The sequence below is a fragment of the Pseudorca crassidens genome, chromosome 16 (genome assembly GCF_039906515.1).
Source record: "Pseudorca crassidens isolate mPseCra1 chromosome 16, mPseCra1.hap1, whole genome shotgun sequence".
NCBI lineage: Eukaryota > Metazoa > Chordata > Mammalia > Artiodactyla > Delphinidae > Pseudorca > Pseudorca crassidens.
The window spans coordinates 10,648,287-10,668,380 of record NC_090311.1 but is presented as its reverse complement, the minus strand read 5'-3'; the positions used below and the strand labels follow the sequence as shown (position 1 = coordinate 10,668,380).

Below are 20,094 nucleotides of genomic sequence, written 5' to 3'. Positions count from 1 at the left end.
TTCATGCCCAAGAAAATACATCTCTGGGCCAGCATCAGCTCTGGTGCCAATAGTTTGTGACTGCCATGATCATAAAAATAAGAAAGCATCAGCATCGCACTTCATTTACTAGCTTCACTTTGTTAATAGGCAGAGAGAGCTAAAGGACATCCAACTCTTCGGAGCACCATGGTCTCCCTGAACTACCGAGGGCCCCTCCTGGATGCACTCGGGCTCTGAGGGTAGGGTCCCAGACAGTTCTGTCTCACTCCAGGTCACCTGATTAGTGTGTGTAAACTTTTTAAATAAATTCATATAACCACACAGCCTTGTTCAGTTGGAGTCTCAAGAGCTGGGGTCTGAGCATCGAGGTTTGCATAGCGCCTCGAGTGATTTTAATGTGCGGTCAGGACTGAGTTTACTCGCTTATCCCTCTGCTATTCTCGTATCAGAGTGATGGCAACTAAGAGCTGATGTGCCCTGGATGGCTACTCCTTTCATCAAAGACCCCGACGGCTTAGAAAGAACCGTCTTCTCAGCATAGGGGTGCGTCCACCTCTTCACAGATATCTTGGCCCACTCTCTGGACCCTTCAGAGACAGGGGAAAGCCCCAGGGTGGGTCTTTCCTCTGTCACTTGCCTGAGCGCTCTGCTGTGTGATCTGAATTTCCCTACTTTTAACACAATCATCATGCTGATACTGATGCAGAATTCTGCGAGCAGCTAATAGGTTGTGAAGTGCAGTGCACGTGCATATGTTGCTTTTCTGAGCTTTCTCCTGTCCCCAGACGTCTCTCTGTGTCCTAGTTCCTCACCTGCCCTCTGCACCCCCAGCGGGTACCCCCATGCTGCTTCAAGGAGACCCTCACACTGGGAGCTGTTTTCCTCCCTCGCTCCTGCCTTGCTGTCACCAGAACCTCGGTGGAAGGCTCTGTCACCCTCAGATGCTGAGTCCCAGGGCCATGTCTGGTCTAGGGCACAGAGCGGACACATGGCTCTGCTGCTGATTGCCAGCCTGTGGGAAGAAGCCTTTGGTCCTTGTTACTGACGTTGACCCCTCGAGTGTCTGTTCAGAGAGGTGAGTGGGCAGTGAGCGAGCGCTGCAGCCCCCATCCCTCTGCTCCCCTTCCAATTAGGCTCTGCCTTTCCCAGTGCGGTTCCCCACACACTGCTGTTTCCCTGCCCCTACCCTCCCAGTCTCTGCCTGTGCAGAGCCCACACTTCTCCCGCTCTTGCCTGGAGCTCCCAGATCCATAGTTTATGCTCCCCTGCCCTTGGGGGATCAGTATCTCTGCACCTGTGTAATGATTTTCTCACAGGAAGCCCTACAACACTGCCACTGTTTTCTTAAAGTTACCACATCTTTAATAAGAAAATCCCTTCCAGTGGTTTGACGTGTTCGGGGTACACTTGGGGGCGGGGAGACAACCTGATGGGTATTAGAATGAAAGAAGCATTGGATGCACCTGGAACAGCCAAGTACTAGCAGAGTGGTGCTCACACACAGCGGGCAGGAAGAAAGAATGCCCAGGTAGATTGTTCATTTAAAAAGCAAATCACCAAACAATATAGTATGATGGCTGGTATGGTATAGTATAGTATAGTATAGTATAATATATATATCACGTAGATTGACATAAAAATATTCAGAAGGCTCTAGAGCAAACTCTTGTCAGTGGTTACATCTACATGATGTACTGTATTATCTATATTTTAAAAATGTTTAACAATAAAAAATCGTCCCATAATAAAAGTCATGTTTAAATTCTAATGGTAAAAAGAATCAGCCCACCAATCCTCAACCTCTGTGATGTCTTTTCTCTGGGTTTCCCTTGTACCCCACCTGGGAAGGTTTGTTGTGAGGCATCCTTCCCTCTCCCGTAGCACTCGGGACCACCTCCTTCATAAGACGTGTCTTCACGCTGTTTTATAATCCTCTCTTTCCCTGGGCTGTGACCTCCTGCCTATCAGAGCACCCAGAATGTCCTCTTCATAGAGCTTATTATCATTGTGACTAATTAATTTCAGCAGATTCATTCTCTGTGCAGTTTGTGTTCTCCTATCTGTCTTTCCCACTGGACCGTATCAATAAGGGTAGGGACCAAATGCCAAACAGCCAGCACAGTCTGTAGAATACATAGTTGGTGCTCGAGAAACAGTTGCTAAATAAGTGAATGTGTGAAAGTATGGATGAATGAATTCAAATCAGGACTGTCTCAGAAATCCAAAGCCTGATGCCTCCGATCATCAGATGGTGTTAGACCTGCGCGGTCTCCTAGGAGTTTCGACTCGCCCAGGAAACAACAAGAGTCGGAAGCCGATGCAAAACGCAAGAGGTTTATTGAAGGCCGGTGCACCGGGGTTCCTTGGTCCTCACGCAGGAGGTCGAAGAAGGAACCCCTTTTGGGCGCGAATATGTCAGTTTTATAGGTTCCCACTTCCCCGTATGTAAATTATAGATTTGGTTGTGTTTTCCTGCTGATTGGTCCCGGCTTAGGCTCGGACCAGAGAGGGAACTTGTCCCCAGCTTCCTGATTGGTCTTTGACAGACACCTTTTTTACATTTTGTTTATCTCCCTCCTTCTCGGAAGGGGGCCGGACATCCTGGAAATTCACCCATTGTCTAAGAAGCCCCTATTGTCTGGAGAGTTCTTAATCATTAGCTGGAACAATGTCCCTCGAGTCCCACATTTCCCCCTTTTTCTTGTGACTATTGATTCCAATCATGGAATCTCAACCTTCTGTTCGTAAACTTTGGTACTGTTGTCTTAACATTAGAACTTGTACAGTACTGATACGTTCTCTAATAAATGCTATCAAGCGATTTAGAATACATGGTCCAAAAGTTAAAATCAACAATAAAACAGTAAGAGGTCCCAACAGAGTAGAGATTAAGGTGGTAAACCAGGGGGACTTATCAAACCATGATTGAAACCATCTTTTTTCGTTTTCTCTCTCCCTTTGCCTTTTATCTAAGCATTCCCTTAGTTTATCCATGGTTTTGGTAATGGTTCCTGAATGATCAATGTAAAAGCAACATTCTTTTTTTAGAGCGGCGCATAATCCCCCTTCCTTAAGAAACAGCAAATCTAGGCCTCTCCTATTTTGCAACACCATTTCTGAAAGTGAGGTGAGTGATTCCTTTAGTTGAGTTATGGAACTTTCTAATGCTCGAAGGTCGATGTCTACAGCCTGTCTTAAACTTGCATAATACTGGGGTTGTTGTATGAGGGCTGTGGTTCCTGTTCCTATCCCGGCAGATATTCCTAGTCCTAGGAGGACAGCCAATGTGAGGGTTACAGGTTCTCTTTTGTTTTTTTGTTTTTCCTACATATTCATCTAAAAAGGATGAGTCTGAATGGTAGATAAGTCTAGGGACTAATTGCACTAACACAAAAGTCAGCTGAAGTATTAAGAACCTCTAAAGAGACACAAGGGGTGAGCCCCGTGTTACATGCCCACCATCCATCTTGAGGAGGTACAAGATATCCTGAGCCTGAAGGGAGGCTAAAATCATGACAAAGGTGTCTATGGGACTGGGGAGGTGTTCCTATACAAGTACCATTTCCAGAAACCGAGGACAGGGTTAATTTACTGTTCCCTTTTTGCTTCCATCGACATTGGTCTGAGGAGGTAGAATTAGTATAGTTGGAGCTATATCCTATAGCATCATAATAAGGGGGAGGGGCAGCATAGCAAAGCCAACATGATTTTGTAGCCTCTGGGTTTGTAGCATTGAGAACCGTAAAGGCTGCCTGCACCAAAGAAAGCATCCTATCCTGAGGAGTCCCAGGCTTAACTGTGGGTTCTTTGGATCCAGAGGTTTCATTAGTTTCATTCTTTGTTGACGTAGTTGAAGGGGCCGGGGGAAGCAAAGGGGGGCCAAGTACGGGATTTGGGCCTATTGATATAGGAGCAGGAGTCTCAATCTTTAGCTTAAGGGTCATTAATATTCCTAAATCATATCCCCTCATGTAAAATCTAATGCCCCAAGAATGACCATTTATCCATTTTTTATCTCTTTTTTTCGGGATTACTAAAGGAAATTTTAAGGGTATGACACCATCCTGAACATTTACTCCGGTGTCTGGTATCCTCATTATGAGAATAATTAGCCGTTACAGTAATAAAATCCCAAGTTGAGGTGGGTTTCCAATTAGTATCCCCGGTAGTTTCACATCCCCAGCTTTTGCAATAAAAGTTTTCAGTTCCACCACATTTATAATTCAGAGATCGAGGGCGGTGGAACCCAGGGCATACGTAGAAAGTGAGGATACCAAGCATCATTCTTTTGCCTGCATTTTTGCAACCCGGCCCAAACCAATCAGTTTCCGAAACTTTGGAAGGGGCAGTGTTCATATCATGAGAATCTTCTGTATCCCAATAAGGTGCTCCTATAGCCAATTTACAAACATCAGGAAAAAGATCTGGCCACCAGGTCCAGGGGGGTGCAGTATGACTAATGGACCAGGTTACATCTCCAGTCTGAGAAATTACCTGCCAAGTTAAACGTTGGGGGAGGTGAGGGCTAAAATCACTTACAGTCAGTAAAGGTAGTAAAACCAAAATTATAAGTCTTAGGTTCGTAGAAGCTTGAGTTTGAGCGGGTTGTCGGTCCTTTGGGCCCGCCATCCTGATGATACCGTCGCTGGTGCAGCCTTCACATGTGAAGCATGGATCCAGGCAGCGATGCCGTCCACTTTTATGGCCGTTGGGGTGGTGAGGAGGACGGTGTATGGTCCTTTCCATCGAGGTTCCAACGTCTGGGTTCGATGCCGACGGACGTATACGGAGTCTCCGACTTGGAAAGGATGAGTTTCTCCCGGTGTTCCCGGTTGGTAGGCCTCGGCGAGTTGGGACCATATTTCTTTCTGGACCAATTGGAGTCCCAGTAGCCTAGCATATAAGTCAGTGTTATTTTGACAATCAGGTTTTATTTCTTTTCTTAAAGTGAGGAGGGGAGGCGGGGCACCATATAATATTTCAAAAGGAGTAAGATGGTATCGGGGAGGTGTATTTTTAACCCGGAATAGGGCCAAAGGAAGGAGCACCGTCCAATCGGTACCGCCAGTCTCCAAGGACAATTTGGTTAGGGTCTCTTTTAGAGTCCTATTTATTCTTTCTACCTGACCTGAACTTTGGGGTCTATAGGCACAATGTAATTTCCAATCAGTCCCCAAATATCTGGCCACATCCTGACTTACCTGGGCGACGAAGGCTGGACCATTATCAGACCCTATTACCTTTGGTGCTCCAAATCGAGGAAAAATTTCTTCTAAAATCTTCTTGGCTACTACAGCAGCTGTTTCTTTCTTTGTTGGGAAAGCCTCCATCCTGAAAAAGTGTCTACAAAAACTAAAAGGTATTTATTATCGTACCTTCCAGGACGCACTTCGGTAAAGTCCACCTCCCAGTAAGTTCCTGGGCGGTCCCCCCTGAGTCTTTTTCCAGTTTCAAGTTTCCCTTTGTGAGCATTTACCTGTTGACATGGGACGCATTCCTGCACAATTTGTTCAGCTAATTTTGTCATTCCAGGGGGTTCGTACCCGGCTTTTTGTAACAAGGCTACCATCTTTTTAGTCCCCAAATGTGTCCATCTGTTCATCTGTTGTAACATGGATTCTGCTTGCTGAGGGGACAAAGTTCCTTTTGTTGTGGCCGGGATGATTTCTTCATCGCGGCCTGGTTTTTCAGGAACTTTATCTGACAGTCCTAAAATGACTTCTCCCGATGCTATTTCTTGGGCCACTTGGTCAGCCATATTATTTCCCCTAATTATTGGGGTATTTCCTTTTTGATGTCCAGGGCAGTGGATGATACTGACTTTAGTAGGAAGCATGAGTGCAGTCAACAAAGCCACGATTTCGTCTTTGTTTTTAATTTCTTTGCCACCTGAAGTTAGTAGCCCTCTCTGTTGGTAAATGGCACCGTGGATATGAGCAGTAGCAAACGCATATCTGCTGTCTGTGTAGATGTTTACTTTTTTATTTTCTGCCATCTCTAATGCCCTCGTCAGGGCAATTAATTCAGCTCGTTGGGCTGAGGTCCCTTGTGGTAGTGCCGCTGCCCATATGACTTGTTTTCCGTCTACCACGGCTGCCCCAGTTCGACGCTTACCTTCCTCCAGGCAACTGCTCCCATCCGTGAACCAGGTGAAATCAGCATCAGGGAGGGGCAGGTCCATCAGATCTGGACTACTGCCGTGTGCTGCGGCCAGTACTTCCTGACAATCGTGCATGATGGTGGAGCCTTCCAAGTCAGGATCAGGTAGCAAGGTGGCTGGATTGAGTCCTGTGGCTGGAGCAAACTTGATGCGATCTGAGTTTAGCAACAGGGTTTGGTAATGGGTCATCCTGGCATTAGTTAGCCACCTATCCGGTGGTTGACGAACTACATTTTCCAGGGCATGAGGAGCTGTTATCGTTAGATTTTGTCCTAAAGTTAGTTTGTCAGCATCTTTGACTAGAACGGCTACTGCAGCGATTATCTTTAAACAGGTGGGCCATCCTGATGTCACAGGGTCCAATTTTTTTGACAAATAAGCAACTGGGCGATTCCAGGGACCCAATTTCTGAGTCAATACTCCTTTTGCAATGCCCTTATTTTCGGCCACATATAAATGAAAAGGTTTGGTTACATCTGGCAGTCCTAGGGCTGGAGCTGAAAGTAAAGCTCGTTTGATTTGGTCAAAAGCCCGTTGTTCCTTATCGCCCCAAACGAAAGGAGTGCTGTTTTTGGTTAGGGGGTACAATGGGGCCGCCAGCTCAGCAAACCCTGGAATCCATAGTCTACAGAATCCGGCCGTCCCCAAAAATTCTCTAACCTGCCTGGCGTTTTTGGGAGCCGGAATTTGGGCCACCGTATCCTTTCTGCTCTCCGTGAGCCATCTTTGCCCCCCTTTTAATAGATACCCCAGGTAACTGACCTGTTGTTGGCATATTTGTGCTTTCTTGGCTGAGGCTCTATATCCCAGGGTTCCAAGTTCCGTTAACAGTTTTTCAGTACCCTTCATACAATCTTCTTGGGTCTCAGCAGCTAATAAAATATCATCAACGTATTGGAGTAATGTTACCTGGGGATTTGATTCTCTATATAATGCCAAATCCTGATGGAGGGCTTCATCAAAGATGGTCGGGGAGTTCTTAAATCCCTGAGGTAGCCGTGTCCATGTCAGCTGACCAGACATTCCCGATGTTGGATCTTTCCATTCGAAGGCAAAGTAGGGTTTGCTCAGGGGAGAGAGTCTTAAACAGAAAAAAGCATCTTTAAGGTCCAAAACAGTATACCATGTATGTTGAGGTGGAAGAGTGCTCAGGAGGTTGTAAGGGTTTGGAACTGTGGGGTGGAGGTCTGCCACCCGTTTGTTTACCTCTCGTAGATCCTGCACCGGCCGATAATCATTTGTTCCTGGTTTCTTTACCGGCAGGAGAGGGGTGTTCCATGCTGATTGACATCTTATTAAGATGCCCAAGTCTAGTAGCCTCTGTATATGGGGACGGATACCGTCTTTGGCTTCTCTACTCATGGGGTATTGACGGACCGTTATTGGGGTGGCAGTTGCCTTGAGTTCCACTAGCACCGGGGGCCGATTTTTGGCCATCCCCATACCGGCAGTTTCTGCCCAGGCTTGAGGGAACCGAGTTACCCAATCTGTAACATTAACTCGTGAGGATGAAGGCTGCTCGTATAATTTATATTCATCTTCTAATTTCATAGTCAATATTTGAAGTAACCTTCCTTTATTATCAGTTATGGTGGGACCTTCTGGCTGAAAGTGGATTTGAGCCCCTACTTTGGAGAGTAAATCTCTTCCCAGCAAAGGATAGGGGCATTCCGGAATAATCAAAAATGAATGGGTTACTCGTCCAATCCCAAGATCTACTGTCCTTCGTGTGGTCCATGAATATTGTTTATTCCCAGTGGCTCCTTGTACCCATGACCTTTTAGCTGAGATAGGACCCTTTGAGTGGAGAAGGCCGGAGTGCTGGGCTCCGGTATCCACCAAAAATTGAACAGGTTCCCCCTCCACTTTAAGAGTTACCCGGGGCTCGGGGAGAGGGTTCGAGCCCTGACTTTCCTAGTCTTCTTCTTCCAATGTTAAGATTTTGTTTCTGGTTGGCCTTCCTCCATTCTTTTTCTTAGGGCATTCTCTCGCCCAATGTCCTTTTTCTTTACAGTAGGCACATTGGTCCTTGTCTAATGGCCGCCTTCTGTCTGCCGTTCGCCCTTTCTGCCTATTCCTATCCCCTATATTTCTTCCTCCAACCACAGTGGCCAGTATCTTACTTAAATTCCTCTCCTGTCTCTTATCCCGTCTTATTTCACGGGCTTCCTGCTCTTTCTGCTTTCTTTCTTCCTTCTCTTCCTCTGTTTCTCTTTTGTTATATACTTTATCTGCCTCTTTTACTAACTCCTGAAGCGAAAATCCCTGCAAGCCATCTAGCCTCTGTAATTTCTTTTTAATATCGGGGCCGCTTGATCTATGAAAGCCATTGCTATAGTAGCCCTATGTTCCTCCGAAGTTGGATCATAAGGGGTAAAGCGTCTAAAGGCTTCCATTAAACGTTCCAGGAACACAGTTGGAGATTCCTGGGGCCCATGAGTGACTTCCCTTACCTTAGCCAAATTAGTGGGCCGTCTGGCCGCTCCATGGAGACCCGCCACCAGAGCCTGGCGATACATTTTCAGGCGCTCCCTACCTTTTGGGGCATTGAAATCCCAGTTTGGCCTGACGAGTGGGAAACCAGCATCAATCTCGTTAGGCAGCTGGGTAGGTTGCCCATTGGCGCCTAATACATTTTTTCTGGCTTCTAAAAGAATCCGTTGCCTCTCCTCAGTCGTTAGGAGAGTCTGGAGCAGCTGCTGACAATCATCCCATGTGGGCTGGTGGGAGAAAACAAGAGATTCTATTAAAGCGGTAAGGGCCTGTGGATTTTCGGAAAAAGTTGGGTTATGCATTTTCCAATTATAAAGATCTGCAGAGGAAAAGGGCCAATGTTGGAGAGGTCTATTCCCTTGGCCGTCGGGGGGGCCATATTCTCTAAGAGGTAGGGCAGTGGAGTCCGGGGAGATAGCCCTCCGGCTCCTAGTGCCCGCTGAGGGACCCCTTTCTTCTTCCATCATGGATGGTTCCCTTGGTGCCGAGGGCAGTGGAGCTGGGGGTCCTCTAGGTGGTAGGGGATTTGGGGCCGGAGGATAAGGGGGTGGGGAATCCAAAAGAAGCAAATCGGACTGCGGGTCAGGATAAATCGCCTTCGGTGGATCCGGGGCGTCGGGTAGCTTCTCCGTGTTGGGGTTTTTCTTTAAGGCTAGTATCTCCGACGCTGCTGATGTGTGCGCGGATGTACCTGTTGAGGAAACAAAGGGCCGGACCCACGGAGGTGGGGAGAGAATTAAATCTTCCCAGACCAAGACATATGGTACTTGGTCTGGATGTCCGTGGGGATCTATATTAAATATCTTAGACTTCAGCAGCTTAATCTTGTCTAATAAAAAGGATCCTTCGGGGGGCCATCCTATCTGAAATGTTGGCCATTCAGAGGCACACAAAGTCTGCCACTTTCCTTTCTTTACCTCTACCGAAAAATTATGGGCTCTGGCCCGAACTTCGGTCCAATGGCTTAGGGTAAGGGAAAGAGAAGTCGTCATAGTTTGTCCCATTGTCGTCCGTCAGAAAAGAAGAATAGACCACAATACAGAAACAGTTAAAACTCCACGAAACACATATACGCATGGGCCACCGCGAGCTCGCTTCAAAACCGAAACCTCTTCAGATGGCATTTATCACCAAGGGAACTGCCGAAACCGAGTGAAGGGGAGACAGAGTTTGCCTCTCCTTCCAGATGAGCCACCAGGGCGTCCCCTAGGGCTCATGGACGCCGGCTATTAGCACGTCTGCCTAGCCAGAGGTCCGATACAGATTCCATAATAAGCCGATTCTTACGGCTTTCCTCCGATAATGGCCCACAAAGAACAAGGGACAAACAGACAATCAAGCTCGAGCTTACCTGGTACCTCCAACTCCCGATGTTCTTGTGGTCCGGGGCGAGTGGAATCCCGGACGAGCCCCCAAATGTTAGACCTTCGCGGTCTCCTAGGAGTTTCGACTCGCCCAGGAAACAACAAGAGTCGGAAGCCGATGCAAAACGCAAGAGGTTTACTGAAGGCCGGTGCACTGGGGTTCCTTGGTCCTCACGCAGGAGGTCGAAGAAGGAACCCCTTTTGGGCGCGAATATGTCAGTTTTATAGGTTCCCACTTCCCCGTATGTAAATTATAGATTTGGTTGTGTTTTCCTGCTGATTGGTCCCGGCTTAGGCTCGGACCAGAGAGGGAACTTGTCCCCAGCTTCCCGATTGGTCTTTGACAGACACCTTTTTTACATTTTGTTTATCTCCCTCCTTCTCGGAAGGGGGCCGGACATCCTGGAAATTCACCCATTGTCTAAGAAGCCCCTATTGTCTGGAGAGTTCTTAATCATTAGCTGGAACAATGTCCCTCGAGTCCCACAATGGGTGTCACCAAAATGCAGAGATCCTACTCAACAGCGGGGCTCTCTGTCACTCACTGGAGTGGCACACGTGTCACCCAGATCAGAGGAGACTTTCTATCTGTCCCCCAGGAGTCTTGTTCTCTGCAAAAGCTTGAACGGAGCCCACCTGTGTGCTGTAGGAATCCAACATTCTCACAGCACCAAACTTCCCAAATACAAAATAAAAACCAAGTAGTTGAACTTCTGCATTTCCATGTCTTATTTTAATTTTAAAGATGCACAATATGATTTTTTTTTTTTTAAAAAAAGGTCTATTCCTCCTCCAGACTTCTATGTCCAAAGAGATAGCAAAGGTTCTCACCTACCGTGTGCATGAGAATCACCTGGAGGGTTTATTAAAATGCTGAGCGCTGATCTCCACCCACCATTTCGGAGTCAGAAGGTCTGGGGTGAGGCCCGGGAAGCTGCCTTTCTAGAGGCTGTTCCAGGCACCAGGAGGGTCCGTGGGTCAGAGGACCCTCTGCCTGGTTGACGGGGAGGCAGCAGCCCTGCTGTGTGGCCTAGAAGAAATTGCTGCCCATTCTGAGTCTCAGGTCCCCTGCAAGTAAAAACAAAGCGGTTCTGGGCTGCCACACCTGCGGGTTGCATTGGCCTGTCCCAGCCCACGTTGGACAGCAGAGGGCAGCAGAGATCAGGAAACAGCAGAATCGGGAGCTCGATCACCCCACTGAACACCACGTGGACTGAATTGTCTTCCGTTTCAACAACAGCAGTCTGGCGCCTGAGTGCTCCAAAAACCACTTGCCAAACAAACTTCCTAATCCATTTGCTCTCATCTCTTTTGTGACTAGGAGAGGTGAACTGATGCCTTGCACAGAAGTTTTTTTCTGCATCGCCTTCACAGCTCTGGGAAACTGGGGCCTGGAGAGGGAAGAAAAGGCACTCTCCCACCAGTTCAGCCAGAGAAAGCAAGTCACTGTCAAATCTTCCATTGCTTTTGATATCGCTTACCTTGCACCAGTGAGCAAAGGAACACACACAGTGTACACCAGGGAACTTGGAAATGACCAGCAATGTCGAGGTCAACAGCTTTTTTTTCTCTAGATGTGCTTGTGGTTATGACATTTTAAAAATGAAAGCACACAGTGTTGCTGTATTTTTGACTAGTTGGTTAGTATTGTTTGGCTGGTCCCTGGGACAGAATGAAATGTACCCATATTTCTGGTGTTGCACAAAGAGCGTGAGCAACTGGATTTGTGTTGCTGGATTTTAGTAGATTAGGTTCAGATGGACCCAAACTTTTTCTTTTACGAATGACTGGGATCCACAGGCCCCAGAACAAATCAGAAAGTCAGTCATAAGCGCCAGTAAGACTGGGGGTGCAGTGCTGAAGCCCACCCTGCGCAAGGGGGTCCATGGTCACATGTTGGTGGCAGGTCAGGATGCACAGGCCTTTCACTCCATCCTGTTCTAACTTTTACATTCCCTCCTGGAAGAGAATCGGGCTAGGTGGCGCGCTGGGGGCCTCCGGACGGGGTATGCGACGGACACGGGTAGTTTCTGAGTTGGGCCCCATGAGTTTGGAGAACCCTCCGTGTGCAGCTGGAAAAGGGAGTTCCCTACAAAGATGTGACCCCAGGGCCCCCAAACATCTATTCAGAGACAGCAGATGATTCCTAGTCTGCACCTCTTCAACCAGGCTTTAAACAGAGAAATCCCATCCCCTTTTCCACGCATGGATCTCGTGCCACGAAGGGCTCACACTTCTGAGTGCATTTGAGTCACCTGATTGGGGGCGGGCGAGGGCAAAAGACACAGCTTCCCGAGACCTTCACCCGGGACCCCGTGCATCAGGTCTGGGGGCGGCCCTAGGACCTCACGTTAAACCCAGGCTGGTCTTCTCTATCCATACCTGGAGGATCACTGAGTTGAGGTTCAGTCAAGGGGGATGCAGGAAAGGGGGCACGGACACACACACCCCCCCCCCCATGAGGAGGCTTCCTACGTTCTAGTGAATTCCTCCAAGTGTCTCCTAGTTCCCTGACATTTTGGAGGCCAGGACAAGAGTAAAAGTGGAGGCCCATGCCATGTGTTGAGTACTGTCATTAATCGAGGTAATAAGGTGTTAGATAAAATGTGTTATTTTTCTACCTTGATAAACATCTTCTGCGTCATCTGGAAGGTGAGGTCTGAACTTAAGAATTGCAGGAGTGGCCCGTCAGAACGCGGCGGTACAGGGAGCCGGGCTGGGACACCCCCCCCGGAGGTCCACCCCCAGCTCTCTCCGGGGCCACGAGGGGCCTTGCTGCACATGTGTGTGTTCCCACCAGCCCCACGTGTCCAAATCCTGTCCACGACCCCACCTCCACTGGGCTCATCCAGCCGCGCTGTCGCCCACAGGGAAAGGAACGAAGAGGGAGAGGCCGGCACCACACAGACCCGGAGCCGGTTCAGGGCTCTGCAGACTCAAGATGACCTCTGCAAGGACAGGACTCAGGACCCAGGGAAGTACCGCCTGCGCCCAGAGAATCCCGCCCGCAGACGGGACATGGCCCCAAGGGCAGAGCAGGTCCCCGTTCCTGCCTGGGTCTCAGACAGGACAGCCTCAGGGCAGCAAAGCCTGCCCTGGAAGGCCCAGGGCTCTGCACTGACCACTGTGCTTCGCTCCTCAAAGGGCCGGGCTCCCAGGACCCCGCTCGGTGCAGGCGCCCATCAGACCCTGGGCTCCCATCAGCTACCAACGTAGAATGTGGACCTTCAGCTGATTCCTGCAGGCGGGAATAGAGGAAATAGATGCGGGGTCCAGGAGGCTACTGGGGACCTGTGGGGCTCTAAGGAGGTTGACAAAGCCATTGAGTGCCACCACCCCTGCGCAGCCCTAGGAGGCTTTCAGGGGCCCCGGAAAGAGAAGGCCAGCTCCACCCGCCACTGCCAAGGAGACGTCTGGGCCTAGGAGTCTCTGTGCGCTCAGGTGTCTCCACCACGCCAAGCATGGGACCCGGGCCTCCGCCCAGGCTGGCCTGGGCTATGACAAGCTACGGGGGGACTGGCCTGCTGAAGCTACACGGGCTTTGGGTGCCCACAGCCTGACTGCGACGGCTTTCCAGGACCTCAGGCAGACCTGACAGGACTGAACAGGCTGCTTGGAGACAGGGCTGCAATTCCCCCAGAAGATTCTAGTTCACATTAAAGTGTGAAAAACACAACTTAGAAAATTCAGTCAATGGATATTTACAGAGAGTCCCTTCCCTTGGCACCATCGGACTCCTGTCCCCTGTGGCCGAGAGAAAGCCAGCTCTCCCTCCCATTCTCCCTCCCTCCTCAGGTCTCAACTGCAATTTCACCTCCTTGGGGCGCCCTTTCCAGAATGGCTGCCACCTCCAGGCCCTCTCCACCACATCCCCTCACTTAGCTCCTTCTGGACCACAGACAACGTTTGTGCATTTATTTTACTCATTGCTGTGTCTCTCCTTCTAGAACATAAGCCTCTGCTCCCGCCCTCAAAAGGCAAGGGCCTGATGTATCAAGATCACCCCTGTATTCCCAGTACTGCTGGCATACGAGGCTCAGAATAGTTATCAAGTGATGAATGAGGCCACGACGACTTACTGATTCATTGTCTCGTCCAATAATGGGACAATGGGGCAGGCGCCTATGGGAGAAAGAGGGCGTTTGAAAGGAGGGAAGGTGTAGGTGGCGGAAGGCCCCAAGCTCTGAGGACCTGGCGTGGCTGGCTGCCAGCCCCTCTCCAGGGACGCTCTCCCATGAAAGGCAGAGAGGAAGAAAGATCAACAGAGCTCACGAACGGGGCGTCCTCCCTCATGAAGAAGGATTCAGGGCTCAACATGCTTCCTGGGGCCGGGTCTGTACAGGTAGAAGGAAGAGGCCCAGTCGCTCCCAGGAGGGGCCAGCCCGAGGCCTGGTGGTTTGCAGGAACCCTTCCTTCAGAACCTGCTTGTAGGTACTTGCTCACTGGCGCACCATGAATTGTTTTCTGGCTGCCTTGTTAGGAGATTAGGCTTTCTTTCAAAAAGATGAACAAAAAAGTCTCTAGCAAAAGGCTTGACTAGAGCTGACCCCAAGGGGGGGTGGCAGTAACTGATGGGCACTACATTTGTCTAATTAATCTTCTTGTCAACGAAGTTGTTCTTTGCCGGTGCCAGGCCTGACATCGCCCCGCAAACTTCCCACACTGGTTCATACCCGACCGCAAAGGCCTCCTCTGACCCTGCCCTAAGTTCACCACCCACCTTCCAAAACGTTGCCCCACGCTGCTGCTGGGCTGGGAATCCGCGGATGAGAACAGAGGTGCCCCACACCCACTCGCTTCGGAGGGACCCTGGGGCATCACAGCTAGAATGAAACATGGTAGAGACCTGGAAGCTTCGGGGGTTCTCCAAGCCTTAAGGAGGCTGGTTCCCAAATAGGACTCAGAGATCCTGAGCTTTTTCTTTAGATTAAACTTTGGGGGGGTTAGTTCTGCTGGGCAGATCGCTGCTGTTGGGCTGGGTTGCCCCAAGCAGCAAAGGTGCAAAATCAAATGCCTTTAGGGTCTAGACAGGATGTAAACGAGTCAGGGCTTTAGAAACTGGGGCAGTGTGGTGGTCAGAGGGTAAAAACTGGTCCTGCACAGGAGTCAGACTTTTTCAGACTGTGCAGGTTTTAGGCTAAATTGGGCCCCCTGGTGGCCATTTCCTACCTCTGCATAAGACTTTGTAACACCAAATTCCACATCTTCGAGGCCTTCCCCGACAGTCCCACCTGATTCAGGCCCTCTCTTCTTATCGTATTGTCAGAATCACCCTGTTGATTTCCTTCAAAGCATTCAGCACCGTCTATACTCACCCTGTTTACTTATTTATTGTCTGCTCACCTACCAGGCTTCTTAACCAAGGGTTCTGTGCATAAAATCCAGGAGGTCCCTGAACTTGCCTAGGGAAGAATTTACATCATTAGTCTTGCTAACGTCGAAGTGAAATGTAACATTTTTTTCAATTATGAATATAGGCAACACGTCACAGTGTATTAGTGGCTGTGACTTTGTCACCAACAGAGATCACAGCTATTTTCATATTACATTGCAGTTGATACCTTTTTCTTGATATCATTTGTGCCCATCACTATTTTGAAAAAATGGTAGTTAACATACTGGTCTGTAGCTCTTGTTACATCATGTATTAACAAAGAACATGACTATTTCACAATTAAAAGGAGCCCAGGGGCTTCATCTGACTGGCAAAGACACCTAGCGTGCTCTAAGCCTTCACTTTTATTCCTTTCTGTATCATCTGGAGCCACCTCAGGTCCTGGCAATAGCGGGTGTTCATTACATGCTTGCGAACTGACTTCCTGAATGAACCATAAAACGAATGAATACTAGCAGAAGCCTTAATATAACCTTGCCCGGGTTCAGGGACCCATGCATCCCCGAAGGAGCGAAGGTTTCCGGGAGCCTTTATCACCGGTGCTCTTCTCTGTGACAAACCTGCTGCTCTACCACGACAGGCTGGGTGCCTTGCTTCCCACACTATTTCAGGGCGGACCAAGGAGTCCTCGCCAAGTAGGACCCCATCGGGCCATTCCCTTTGCTGTTGCAGCCACACAGGCCGCCCGCGCCCAGAGCTGGAGCCCAGGGGATGTCCCCAGAGGGTGTGGCCGTCCTTCCCCAACCACCGTGATCGCCCAACTCACTCTGGTCCTGGAGAAGGTGGGAGCCGACGGCCCCAGCCGCGCTGCCCAATCTGGCCACACGATGGCGCTGTGGGCCCGGCCGCGGAGCCTCCGCGCATCCAGCCCCCGCGCGCGCTCACGCCAGACCCCCCGGACGGAAAATCAGGATTCGGTTCCCAGCTCCGAGCGACCGCGGGGCTCCAACCCTGGGAAGGGCGCTCGCGGGTCGCCTCCGGCGTCGCAGCAGCCCAGCAAAGGTTAATCAGTTACGCATCAGTTGCCCATCAGTTACCCATCAGTTCCATGGGGCTGGAAATCATCCCGAAGGCGGGAGGCGTGGGAACTCAGGGCGCCCGGGGCCGGGCAGGGCAAGAGGGGCCAGAGGGGCCAGAAGAGCCAGAGGGGCAGGGTTCTCGCTGCCCTTGGGGTGAAACCCCAGGAACCAGGCTTTGAGAGCCTCTAATTCGCTGTATACACCCTGTGTCCACAGAGGGACCAGAGCGTATAGGTCAATTGCCCTGTTATGAGAGCCCAATGGACTTGAGTTCCAAGTACCATCCCTGCCTTTCTGCCTCCCTTTTCTCTTTTGCATTATGGTGATAATAATAGTCCCGACCAGTAGTAGGATTGAAGGAGAGGATGCTGGAAAAGGCTTGCTCAGAACAGCGCCCTGTGCTCAAGCACACTGGGAAGTCGACTGAGGCTCGTCATCCTTTAACTCGGGCCCGCGAGTCTCCGGTCGTCATCCGCAGAAGAGGTCCAGTGTCCTCTCTAGTTTGTTGTTTATTTGAATGAAAGGGGTGCAGAGCTCACACCTCGCCTGGCACACCCCGAATAGCCAAAGACTTAACCTTTCCATTGTTCTGGAGAGTGTACTGTGTGCCGGGACGCTGACCAAGACATCCTGCTGCCTCTCTAATTACGGTCACCCCCAGGTCCTAGAGGTGTGTGCCAGGAAGCTGGGGCCTCACTGTGTCAGGGTGTCCCGTGATCTCGAGAGAACTTGGGCGGTAGGGGTTAGGGCTTTCAGGAGGAAGGTGATGAACGTTCATCCCAAATCCTTTTTTTCTTTTAAATTTCTTTGGAGTATAGTTGCTTTACAACGTTGTTAGTTTCTGCTTTACAGCAAAGTGGATCAGCTATATGTATACACATATCCCCTATTTTTGGATTTCCTTCCCATTTAGGTCACCACAGAGCACTGAGTAGAGTTCCCTGTGCTATATAGTAGGTTCTTATTAGTTATCTATTTTATACATAGTAGTGTATATGTGTCAATCCCAATCTCTCAATTCATCCCACCCGCTCTTTTCCCCCTTGGTGTGCATACGTTTGTTCTCTACATCTGTGTCTCTGTTTGCGCTTTGCAAATAGGTTCATCTGTACCATTTTTCTAGATTCCACATATAGATCCAAATCCTTTTTAATCAGGAAGAGTCAATCTTGGAAAACCAGCTTCTGGTCAGAAGGAGGGTGTTTAGGAGAGCCAAGGGGGCTCAGCTGAAACCCAGGCAACCCTGAGACAACCTTGTTCCTGCCACTGTCCGGGATCTGTCCCTGTGCCGCGTCCACAACCCCTTGGGCCTGTCCCTGTGTGTCCATTAACTGGGGCATGCAGGCCCGAGCCTGGCCCTCTCCGACTCAGCCAGGGACCAGGGTATCCATAATTAAAAGACACACGTCAAGAATGTAAATTCCTGTGGTTCGAAGCCTAGGAAGGGTTCATTCGTTGCCTCAGGACAATTACAGGCTGAGGGAGTCTGAAAGAGGCAGTGTTACTGTTTAAAGTGTTATCAGTTTAATGAACTGCTTATGAAGTGTTAAATGCATGCAAGTGTGGAGCAGCATCTGGGCTTATATTTTATTTGTAGACTTCAAATTGGGCGCTGGTTGTTTTGAAAATGCCAATTAATGGTGTAAAATCAGAATTTCTAATGGCGAGGCAGGTGATCGTTTTGTGATATCTCCCTGAACTATCTCGAAAGGCATCTAAAACACCACCCCCAAACTCCACCCCCGCACCCACACACATTCGCATACAAACAAAGCAACAACAAAGACTTAAAAGATTTTTTTTTTTAATTAAAGACGCAGGAATTTGCTCTGTTCAGCCTTGTTGCACGATTTGGTGTGTTTTTGCTGGAGGAAAGAATGAAGAGTTTAAAATCAGAGATGCCATCAACACAGATTTCCCAGAAGTGGTTCTAGGAAATTTGTCATCTCTACCCGCCTCTTCCAGGCCAGAAAATAGACAGTCTACAGGAATACTTACTGTGCTTTCAGGAGAAAAATTTCCAAGCTACCCCCTGAAGCAATGAAGTTGGATATGGAGCAAATGGAAACATTGTGAAATTACTTACTTTCTTCCAAAATTTGTATTTTTCTTCCTTATTTCCTGTAAAATCAGTGCCACTCATTAGCAAACATATTTTTGCATTATATCCTCAGCAGAATTTTCTCTCTGTGACTGGATTCCAAATTAAACTTTCAAGTTTCCAGGAAAAATGTAACAAATGTCTAAATCGGTCAGAAGTTAAACTAATGAGGGAAAGGGGGGGGGACCCACATCTTTTTTCTTCTCTTGTACTGCTGTTGCTTTTTATCTGCTTCACACTTTGGGCCTGCTTTTATTCCTGGGATCTTGAAAGGACCATTCACAAAGCAAGAAGGCTCAGGAAAAACAGGAAGGTGTCTGAATTTAGAGCTATTGAAAAGTTCTGACAAATGCTGGTTTCAGGAAAATAAAGGCGGTTGGAGGGTTTCATCGCAAGATTTGGATGGGGCTGTCTAGAACCAGTGGTGCTGCGTTAGAGCTGGGAGGGTGTCCAGTCTGGAAGCCTCATTTCACAGATGGTGCGGCAGAATTCCCGAGAGACTGCAGCACACCCAAAATAATTTAGTGATAAAAGTTACAAGTAGAGCCCTTCCCCCTTGCCAGTGTTGTTGTTTTTTTTTCTTTTTTTGCGGTACGCGAGCCTCTCACTGTTGTGGCTTCTCCCGTTGCGGAGCACAGGCTCCGGACGTGCAGGCTCAGCGGCCATGGCTCACAGGCCCAGCCGCCCCGCGGCACGTGGGATCTTCCCAGACCAGGGCACGAACCCGTGTCCCCCGCATCGGCAGGCGGACCCTCAACCACTGCGCCACCAGGGAAGCCCTTGCCAGTGTTCTTTAATGAGGAACTGCTAGTTTCCTTTGTGGGTGTCTCTCTGCTAAGTTTCAGTGACGACATAGCTAAATCCAAGTTGTTGCTTTCTAGCAACAATAGGCAAATGACACTTAAAAACAACAACAACAACTTTTTATTTTATATTGGAGTACAGTTGGTTAACAATGTTGTGTTAGTTTCAGGTGTACAGCAAAGGGATTCAGTTATACATATACATGTATCTATTCTTTTTCAAATTCTTTTCCCATTTAGGTCATTACCTAATATTGAGAAGAGTTCCATGTGCTATACAGTAGGCTCTTAATAGGAAAAAGATGACTACGCATATTAGTTTCCTATCAAGGTGGCCCAGCAAGGCCCAAGCTCTGTCCTCGTTCTGCCCTTGTCTGCTTTTCCATTCTACAGCAAAAGGTCCGGATGAGCAGGAAAACATCAAAAGAGTAGGATCCTGGGTGAAAGTTATAACGCTGACTATTATCGTAAGACAACGGGGGCTACTCAGGTCAACAGGAGTCCTATTCAGACGAGGCCTGCAGTAGCCAGGAACGCTCCTTCTCGGGAAATTTTGGTAGCTTGATCCAGCCCAGAATATTTTGAGAAAGAAATACATTGAAAGTATTACACTGTTGAGGGAAAAGAAGAAAAACAAAGATGTTATAAAACTTCAATAGGCAAATCAAACCATCAGCATATGGATGGGTATAACAGAATGTCTCAAACACAGACCCTAATAGAGATAAAAAATTAGTACGTGGTAAAGATCCGTGAGGAAAGGGAGATTAGTCAAGA

At 48.9% G+C, this 20,094-nt stretch overlaps 1 protein-coding gene across 1 annotated transcript in view; it reads left to right on the top strand.

Moving 5' to 3' along the window:
• Positions 1-19,619, top strand: part of WDR11 (WD repeat domain 11) — an 80,464-nt gene extending 60,845 nt beyond the window's left edge. Inside the window, exon 28 of the mRNA XM_067709219.1 lies at positions 19,558-19,619. Within this exon, the coding sequence (XP_067565320.1) occupies positions 19,558-19,609 (52 nt within the window). The 3' untranslated portion in view covers positions 19,610-19,619. The remainder of the gene's footprint in view (positions 1-19,557) is intronic.
• The last annotated feature ends 475 nt before the right edge of the window (positions 19,620-20,094 follow it).